The following is an 11,073-nucleotide window of genomic DNA, read 5'->3' on the forward strand; positions in this document are numbered from 1 at the left end:
AATGTTGTGCTAAGTATCTTATTAAAGGGGCCCACCACATATGTGAAATTATTTTATTATATTTTAATTGTGAGTATATGTTTTATTGTTTATTATTTCAATTGGTCTTATTCAGATATCTTGAAATCTGAGTTCAATCTCTAAGTTGAATGGAATGAACTTCAAGATTTGGAAGGAAAGCTTAGAGATACTTCTCGGGTATATGGATTTGGATCTTGCATTAAGGACTAATAGACCTATTTCTATTGAGGAACGGCCAAATATGAAAAATATAGAGAAGTGGAAATGGTCAAATCGCATGTGTCTGATGATCATTAGGCACTCAATTCCGAAGTCTTTTCGGAGCTCTATCACAGAAAGTGAAAATGCCAATAAGTTCCTTGCTCAAATTGAGAATTTTTTTGTTAAAAATGAAAAGGGGAAGCAAGTCATTTAAGTTCTTTAACTTCTATGAGATATGAGGGCAATGGAAACATAAGGGATTACATTATGGAAATGTCCAATCTCGCAGGTAAATTAAAGGCACTTGATATCGAGATAAATGAAAATTTACTCGTGTATCTGGTACTTATCTCTCTTCTTGCACAATTCACTCAGTTTAAGATAAGCTATAATACTCAAAAGAATAAATGAAATATTTATGAGTTTATCTCACAATGTGTGCAAGAAGAAGATAGGATTAAGCGAGAAATGGCAGAAAGTGTTCATTTGACAACAAGCTCTCGTGATAAGAAGAAAAGAAAATTTGTGGATGTTGCAGAGGCGACATCTCAGCAAAATAAAAACAAGAAACAAGGCTACTGAAAATCCTTGTTTTTCTGCAAAATGGAAGGTCACTTTAAGAAAGATTGTCCATAGTACGCCAATTGGCGTGTAAAGAAGGGTAAACTTCTTACTTTGGTTTGTTTGAAGTTAATTTAGCTTCTGTACCTACAGATACTTGGTGGGTAGATTCTAGTGCTACTACTCACATAAGTATATCAATACAAGGTTGCCTGTGGAACAGACAGCCAAGTGATGCTGAAAGATTTATCTATGTGGGCAATGGAAAAGCAGTTCCAGTCGAAGCTATTGGGAATTTTAGATTACTTTTAAGAACTAATTGTTATTTGGATCTGAATGAGACTTTTGTTGTACCGTCATTTAGATGAAATTTAGTTTCTATTTTCAGTTTGGATAAATTTGGTTTTTCTTGTTCTTTTGGAAATAATAAAGTTAGTCGTTTTCAAGATTCTAGGCTTATTGGTACTGATTCTTTAATTGATAATCTATATATGTTTGGTTCTTTTGCTTCATTTAACAAGATCCTGTTATCTAATTCATGTGGTACAAAGCGTAATTTAAATGAGAATTTCACTATGTTATGGCACAAGCATTTAGGTCACATCTCTAAACAAAGAATTCAAAGACTTGTGTCAGATGGAACTCTTGATTTTCTTAGATTAAGTAACTTCGACATTTGTGTGAAATGTACTAAGGAAAAACAGACAAACATAAGAAAATTAGGTGCCAACAAATGCTCAGATGTCTTAGAACTAATACATACAGAAATTTTTGGTCCATTCCCTATGGCTTCTTGGAATGGACAATAATATTTTATTACGTTCATAGACGACTATTCAAGATACGGGTACCTATATTTAATTCATGAGAAGTCTCAATCTTTGAACGTTTTCAAGTCTTTCAATGTTGGAGTTGAACTTCAACATGGAAAGAAAATTAAGGTTGTCAAAGTTGTTCGTGGTGATGAATACTACCGTAGATATTATAGATCAGGTGAACAACGTCTAGGGTGAAGAGACTCTTATCAAAGAGAACCCATGAGCGAAAGCACGATCGATCCAAATTCATTGTGACAGAATTACAAGCATTCACAAACATACAAACCAGTTATGCATCTTCTAACAAATTACGGCATGCTTCAGTAAAACAATACAAAAGGGACGAGAGACATACCTTTGAAGACCTCTCGCTCTCGTGAAGACTGGGACCAGCAACCTCTCGCTCTCGCTACAATCATCTAGTCAATCACGAACAAACTTCTCCACGAATAAGTAACCTCTCGGACACCACCACTCAATAACTTTGGTATTCTCGGAGTGAGAATCTAGGAGGTGTGGACTCTGTCATTGATTTGGAAGAGGGATGGAGGAAACAACGTTCGAACTATACGACCAAGCAAGTGGGAGATGGATATTGTCTATTGTATAGACTTTGTGCTTGATCGTTTAGTAAAACTCAGCAGGTACACGATCATTTAGAAAAAAAGGCGTGATCATTTACACGATCGTTTAGAGAATCTCGCTTGCTACGCGATCGTTTAGTAAAACTTTACACGATTGTTTAGTCAAAGGCACTTACACGATCGTTTAGGCTCTCGCTTAGAAGGATATCATATAGTCTTTAAATAGCTAAACGATTAGTTATGCGACTTATGAAACGATTCTTTACAAAATGAAAACATTTTTCATATTATATTTCAGTTGTGAAAACTGAACATAACCTCCCATTTCACGCATGGTTAAAGGGGAAACCGCCTACAATTATCGTATAATTGTTTGAATTATAAATAAATATAATAACTAATTTATCATATTATATTTATAAATTATAGTTTTAATATCACGTCATATGTAATATTTAAACCATAGTCTTTTTCTCTTTGACTTAATATAAATCATATTTATATCAAAATCCTCCAAATAATGTATCTCATACATCATGTCAACTATATCACTTATAATTGAACCAGTTTAATTATATCATACATAATCAAACTCCCTCTTGTCAATTTGAACACTTCAAACTGGCCCAAAAACTGATTCTCAACTTGAATTCATTGAGCTACCAAGGGGACCTTATGGACTTGTAGTTTGAAGCTCCAACAGTACGTGAATAGCTAACTAAACTCTTTAATCACAAGATCCACCATTTGTTAACTGTTGGACACTCTACTAAAGACCGACAACTGTACTCTTCTCACTACAGATATATTTCTATATCCATCGGATATAATCAGTCAACAGTACGATAACCCTTCAAGATGCTTGTAAGTACAGAAGGACCAATTTACCGTTTTCCCCTGTAGTTACATTTAACTCCTTAAGTACCATTGATCCCTCTGATGAACAATACATCATAGCCCTACTATGAGTGGACATCTCTCGGAGCATGAGAAGGTGTGTGGCACCACATCGTTCAAGTCCTGGAATCAGCCCTTAAGGAAGCTATCTATCTACTTATCCCTGCTTCGGGGAATGAGTGAATTTCATCTTGTGTAGTTGAGTTCCCAGCTCCTCAATCAGACGAATCCACAAAGTGGTAGGTTTGAGTCGGCAATATGGCCACTCGCACCTATGCAAATCAAAGAACCGCCCTTATAGGCAAAAGTTCTCAACTCACTCAGGATTAAGGTCATGTTATCTATGGTCATCCTAGTGAAATAAAGTCTCTGTCATGAACGACGTCATATAACGAGACTAAACACTTCGTGGTCTAGTCTTATATAAACTCCTTTGTATAGGACACCCTCGTTCGCATATCTCCACATGAATTATCAGGATCAGACCATCTATAACACTTTACAACACTTGTAACATTTACAAAACGGGTCGTATCCGTAGTGTCACAAGGATAAGGTTTTTCTCCTATATCCATATACTACAGACCATTTAGGTTATCACTTAAGGCATGATCCACTTGTATATCTCCACATACATGCTTAAGTTACAACGACAACCAGGGATCTTAGTTTATTGATTTGTAGTAAATGAAAATAAAATATCTCATTTTTCATAGACAACAATGAAGAAAATATCTCATATTATTACATCACAAGTGTTTGTTCATACATGTGTTTACAAACTACAGGACCCTACGAGAGTTTAAGGCATCAACCCCAACATAGGGTCCTTTGCCCAAATACCTAGAGGAATATGGAATCGTCCCGAAATACACTATTTCGGGCAAACCCATCATGAATAGTGTCACGGAAAGGCGAAATAAAACACTTAAGGATATGGTAAGAAGTATGATTAGTCATTCTTCTCTACTAGAATTCTTCTGGGGTGAGGCACTAAAGATTACGACATATATCCTTAATAGGTTACCTAGTAAAGTAGTAGCTAAAACCCCTTATGAGTTGTGGACAAGAAAGAAGCCTAGTATTAGGCATCTTCACATCTAGGGTTGTCCAGTTGAGGCTAGACCATACAGGCTTAATGAAAGAAAATTGGACTCAAGAACTATTAGCTACTATTTTGTTGGGTATTCTGAGCGCTCTCATGGTTTCAAGTTTTATGATCCCACTTCTAGATCTTCGTTTGAGATGAACAATGCTAGATTCTTTGAGGATGTTGAGTTTTGGGGAGGAGAGGGGAAAAATAACATACGAAAAGTTGTCTTTGAAGAAGAATTAATTTCTTTTCCTTATATGATTATAAATTATGCTCAGGCTCCAATTCCTGACTTCACTATTGAACCAATTATAGGAACAAGAGAACATTGAAGTCCCTGTTGTTAAACCTGAAGTTCAAACTCAACAACTTCAAGAAGTGTCACTAAGGAGTTCTACTAGAGAGAGAAGAAGTACAATTTCAGATGATTATATTTTGTTTCTTTAAGAATATTAGGATGATGTGGCCATAATGGAAAATGATCCAATCAACTTCCAACAAGCTCTACAAAGTTCTGTGGATAAATGCTATGGAAGAGGAAATAAAATCCATGAAAGACAATGACGTTTGGGAACTTTTCGAATTGCCCTCAGGAGTGAAACAAATAGGTTGTAAACGGATATTTAAAACCAAAAGAGATTCACATGGCAATATCGAAAGATATAAGACTCATCTTATTGCAAAGAGTTTTACTCAAAAGGAATGCATTAATTACAAAGAGACTTTCTCTCTGATTTCATCGAAAGACTCCTTCAGGGTAATAATGGCACTAGTAGCTCACTTTGTTTAGAGCTACACCAGATGGATGTAAAAACTGAATTTTTCAATGGGAACATTGTTGAGACGATTTATATGCTTCAACTAGAAAACTTTGTATCTGGTAATTCAAAGTCTATGGTGTACAAATTGAAGAAAGCCATCTACGGTCTCAAGCAAACCTCTTGTCAGCGGTATCACAAATTCCATGAAGTAATATCCTCCTTGTTTTGAGGTGAATATAGTCGAATATTATGTATATCACAAGTTCAGTGGGAGTAAATCAATTTTTCTGGTGTTATATGTCAATGACATACTCATAGCAAGTAATGATGTAGGTTCATTGCATGACATGAGAGATTTCTCAAAAGGAATTTTGAGATGAATGATCTTGGTGATACTTCTTTTATATTAGGAATTGAAATACTACGAGATCATTCTCAAGGTATTTTGAGATTGCCACAAAAGAACTACATTGAAAAGATTTTGAATAAATTTGGCATGAAATATTGAGCAACCTGGGGATGGATCATTGGAAAGAAACAAAACGAGTTATAAGGTCTTATGGCTTCTTCTACCATGGTTGCGGAGTTAGGCATCCAATCATGGAATATGGTTACAAAATTTTGTCCCTAGTGGTTAACATAGAAAAACCACTAAAATTATTTTTTTTACGAAGTCAAACATGTAGATGTGAAGTTTCTGGTGTTAAAGAAAAAATTCAGAATGGTCAATGACTAAAGGTTTACCATGAGCGGTGTTAGTCGCTTTTCTGATCCCATGGTTCCCATTGGTGTTAATCACTTTCAATTTATGTGGTTTCCATGCTATATATGTCATTGAATGTATTAGAATTTTATTCTATTATTGTGCTAAATACAAAAGATGAAATAACCCGTTCATGCGCATTTAAAGCTTATGTGATTTAATTATATCAGATAGCCCAAGTGAGAGATTGTTAGATATATTTAAATAATAATATGTTTAATTAAAGTATTGTGGATTAATAATTTATCATATTAGGTTATTTTTTTAGATTAAGCCATATATTATGTGATCTAATTTATCATATTAGGTTGTTTAATTGAGTATGGACATAATAAGTAGAAGCGTATGCATAGTTAATTATGGCTCATTTCGAGTTATACCAAAATAACTCTAAAGATCTCACTAAGGACATTCTGATTGAGGAAGACAATAATCAAAAACTCCAACAAAGCACTAACCTAACTCAAGTCAGGTCAAGATATTAAAAATCCTATTTGTTCTCGATCATTATTAATAATGTTATTAATCTTATGCACTCTGGGAAGATCGTTGCTTCTTGACATACAAAATATAAACTCTTTTGTAATTACGAAGTATATTCTAGTTATAACTTCTTTAAAATTGAAGGTTTTTCTTTAATGTTAAATTTGATTTTGAGTTGGAATTATTTGGCCTATAAGTCTAATTTCTTGAAGCATTAATTATTAAAATATTCTAGAGAAATTATTTAGAGGAGATACTTAGAATATTTTTAGAACATAGAGTAAAATTAGTAATGGTAAAGAATAGTCTATATAGACACTTGTAGCCACTAGATCATAAATGTGTTGGCAAAATCCAAATCATAAATTTAGGGGTGCTTAAATAAGGGGATGTTTTACCATTTGTATCAAACAAAAAAAAATTAGAAGGTCTTCAATATCTTTTATCTATTTATATATTCAATTAAATATGAAAATTGACATGACATAAATAAAAGATATATCATTTTAGGAGATATCATTAAAAATCATGACTCACTTCTATCATATATAAGTTATCTATGTCACTAATTTTCTCTCATTATTTATTTAGTTTCTTCAAGAAAAAAGAAGACTTAATGATATTGAAGATAGAGATAAAAACCAACTAATTAATGAGTCAAAAACTTCAAAAAATATAAAACCAACAAAACTCACTACTCAAAAAAAAAAATCTCCCTAAAATCCCTAAATCTCCTATCTCAATCGAGAGCTAAAGAAAATGAAACAACTTCAAAACTACGGTCAATTCAATTCTTTGATCTCCAAATCCTTCCTTAGCTGCACACAACCCCTTCCACCTTCCATGCCATAAATCACCTACAAAATTGAAACAACAATATAAGAGAAATACTTCGACGCATCTTGAAGTTTGAAGTTTACCTAAACACGTAATCATAATGCCACTTAATACTTTATACTATATAAATGCTTGTGACAAATTCACCCAATTAACTTCTAAAACAAAAGAATTATAAAAGTGAATGGCATTATTAATAATTTGGTGGATAGACTCACTTTGTTAGTTGGATGGAGTTGGTGTGATCATGCAGCGGAGAGCTGAACTTCACTTGTTTTGGGATCAGTTTCTTCCTTCTTTGGACGGCATCCCGAGTAAAATCCATAGAGAATAAGTTGAAGAAGACCCGAAATTGCCCCAAGACCATTGCTAACCTACAAATTCCATAAAATAAAAAACAACTTCGGATTTAATTATTGATATAGATAAAGTTACTGAATGTAACGATGATTTAATAAGATATAAGAACAAAAAGCCCATTAAGAACTGAACTAAATTGACTTCCAACCAAAAGAAGAAAAATATATATATATTCATCATATACTTATTTTAAAAATGATAACACAGGATAAATATCAATTTAATGAAGGCATCATAACTACAGAAGCATAGAAGAAAAACTCTAATACTCTCATATTCCATTTATTTAAACTAGATTTTTTTCTTAATAATTTTTTTAATGCTAATGGACCCGACCATATCATGTATAAAAGCATGTTAACATGGTGCAACAATACTCTTCGAATATAACAAAGTGATAATTGACTTTATTATTTTTGACAAGTTTGTTGTTAATTATTTCCGTATTAATATAAAGAAATGATTAAAATGCAAAACACTTACAAGGACATAGATATCAAACTTGATAAGAGCATAAGCAGTCCAAATGCAACCATTGAGGAAGTTGGCTAGTGAAAGAGTAAATGGCATATACTTAACACTCTTTGTCTTTATCACCTTTGCCTGTGGAATAATTATTTTATTTCATTATATAAAGTGATAGATAAATAAGTAGATAAATATAATTGAAATATGATGAAATTTATTACTTACCATGATGGTTAGAGGAGAAGCATACATTATAACGTTGAAAATGTCACATATGATTCCAACCAACAATGATCTTTTCTTGGTTCCATGTAAGGTTAAAAGAGTTATTAGAGCAACAATGCCCACGAAAACTACTTCAATCACAAGGCAAATACCAACTTTTTTCTGAAATATAAAAAGCAAGAAGTCAATATATATATTAAAAATAGGTAGTAATTAAGTCCATCTCGAGTTACACATCTATCTTGTGCATCCCTACTTCACATACCAATGACATGAGTTTAGGGTTGTTACATACCCGTGCTTTCGATTCAGCATACCAACAGAAGAAAGCCAAATAAAAAAGCTCAATGACGAGGCCAATGCCATTAATGGTGACAATCAAAGTGCTATCTGGATGAACCCAATCCGTTCCGTAGAAAACCCAAAACATACAGTTCAACACTGTTGCAATGTAAGGATCTGGTTTGAACTCCTCCACCGATTTGCTCTTATAGATTTTGTAAAAGGTTGGTCTGCACCATAAATCCATCCTTATACATACTTCATTTTAATTTCACTAATATAACCTAATACAATAACTAAACTAAAAATCGATCTTCAATCAACTCAAAAGTTTAAACTAATGAGTTGTGATAAAATTAATTATATATCCAACCTAAAACACAGCTTCTAACACCCAAGAGACCTGAAATAAAGCACAATTATTGAGTTGAGTGACCCACTTGGCTAACCTCAGCCTAGAAATCGCCTCAACAACTAAATTTGATTTATGTAAACCTTTTTTTAAAGTATTATTCATGCATTAAAAAATAAAATAAAATAACCCTAAATTAATATCACAAAACAGCATATCAAAAATAACAATAATAATCAAGAAGAAATTATAAACAAACTAAATTTGCTTGAACTATCAGATACGGCATTAGTAGAAAAATTATTATAATAATATCAATAATAACCAAACCAAGTAAAATTTATATTCTTAAGGAAAGTTACTCAAATCACATTTCTCTTATACACAAATAAAATAACTTATACCAACACTAACGGAAAAAGAACAGCGATAATAATCAAACATTTCATAATTGAAAATAAATGGGCTATATTCTTCAAGAAAGTATATGAACAATAATTAAATTGGATGAAACGAAATATAACTTACACCGGTGAAAGAAAGAGACCAAATGAAATGATATTTCCTGCAAATTTATAACATCATCAACAAGAAGTTTGATACACACTTGAAGAATAATAAAGGGACAATAATCAAAGAAAAAAACAGAGGAAAAGAAGTTAAAGAACAGAAGAAAGAGATTAAAGAAAAGGAGTGAAAGAAAAAGTAAATCAGAAATGAGATTAGAGTGAAAAGAAAGAGGAATTAGTAGTAATTTACCGATGATTCCAACGATGTTACGAGCTTCTGTAGCGCTCAACATTTTGAAGAACTGTGAAGAAGATGAAGAAGATGAAGAAATTAGGATGAGAAGAAATGAATGAGAAAATTTTGTGAAGAGAGTTTTTAATTTTGTGACGGTTGAGATATTTAAGCACAATCGCGTCAATACCTGAGACGAAATTTTGACTTGTTAATTATTATTTTTTTAAAAAAAATTAAAAATTAGATTTGGATTTGGATTTTCTTTTATTCTTCTTCACTTTCTCTCTCTACAACTGATTTCTCTCTCCTCCCTTCACTGAAATTTCGTGCATGGATTTCATGTTTGTTGAGATTTTATCTTTCCCTATTTGCTCATCTCTTTCTTTCCTAATTACATAATTTGCCATTTCCTTTTTCTCTTTTGCCAAATAGTGTTATTTTATTTTATTTAATGAAGCCCTTTATGGATTCAATATCAACGTTAAACTTATTTTTTTAGTTTATCATAGAGAAATCGACAAAATACTCGCTGATGTGGATCTAATATTAATTTAAATTTATTTAAAATGGTGAAGTAATTATTTAATTACCAATTTAGATTGTATTATGAAATTTTGTATAGTTTTATAATTTTTTTTCAAAAAATCAATCCACTTAGATATTTCTATAACATTGAGACGTTTGCTTCTATTTTTTTAATTCTACCATACGTTGGAGTGAGAATTTGAATTTAATTTTTTGTTTTTGTTTTTATTTTTTAAAATACATTTCATTTGCATTTTTTTAAAGTATTTGAATTCTAAGAAATTTGAAGATAGAGGTAGTATTCGTAAGCTTAATTTTCAAAATTAAAAAAAAAAATCACATTTTTCATATATAAACATTTGACTTCTTGGTTAATTGCCATAAACTGAACAAAAACTTGAAAACTATTTTTTTTTTTTCAAATCAAATAATCGATAAATGATGTTCAAAAACTTAATTTCAAAAACAAAAAATCTAAAATAAAATAGTTACCAAACGAATCTTTTAACTACTTTTATAGTTTATATATAAATTTATATCATCACACTTGTTCAATTTACCAATATAGGGTAAGAAACTCATGATTGTTGGAACAAATTTTTTTTTTTTTTTTATAATTTTTCTTTTTAGTTTTAAATTAAGAAACCTTTAGATTTTTTTTTTTAAAGAAAGTGTCATGAATAAGCATAGTTTTTTAAGAAGAAAACACATTAGCTAATAGACAGCAAACCCATAGTATTGTTTAATATATATACATTTTAACTATTAAGATATTTATTTAGAATTCTCATTTGAAATTTGATTGGAAAAATAAACATATTCTTGAATTAGAGATGATTAATGAAGTTAATGGATCACATTTAATTAGATCGTGAATCATTTAATTATTTTGTCTATTATATGACCATTTTTTTAGGAAAAAAAACTATTATATGACTTAATTATAGTAAGAATTATACAACATTTGCATTTATTTTTTAAATACAATGACGAAAACACTACAAAATTAAAGGTAAAAAGAAACTAATATTGCTTAAAAAAAAGAAAAAGAAAAAGAAGAAACTAATAATCTCAATTTAAAAAAAAAAAAGGAAACTA

General features: G+C 31.3%; 1 protein-coding gene across 1 annotated transcript; it reads right to left on the minus strand.

Annotated features, from left to right (window-relative positions):
- Window positions 1–6,728: 6,728 nt before the first annotated feature.
- On the minus strand, window positions 6,729–9,739 carry LOC120091945 (bidirectional sugar transporter SWEET4). The gene is made up of 8 exons (XM_039050117.2): window positions 9,638–9,739; window positions 9,466–9,517; window positions 9,235–9,271; window positions 8,368–8,584; window positions 8,073–8,234; window positions 7,863–7,982; window positions 7,238–7,393; window positions 6,729–7,039 (listed from the first exon to the last, which is right to left on the minus strand). Exons 2-7 carry the CDS (start codon window positions 9,506–9,508, stop codon window positions 7,265–7,267), a joined length of 708 nt encoding a protein of 235 aa, XP_038906045.1. The 5' UTR covers window positions 9,509–9,517; window positions 9,638–9,739; the 3' UTR covers window positions 6,729–7,039; window positions 7,238–7,264.
- Between the last annotated feature and the right edge of the window lie 1,334 nt (window positions 9,740–11,073).

Source organism: Benincasa hispida, chromosome 11 (genome assembly GCF_027475165.1).
Source record: "Benincasa hispida cultivar pf3 chromosome 11, pf3_genome.v1.1, whole genome shotgun sequence".
NCBI lineage: Eukaryota > Viridiplantae > Streptophyta > Magnoliopsida > Cucurbitales > Cucurbitaceae > Benincasa > Benincasa hispida.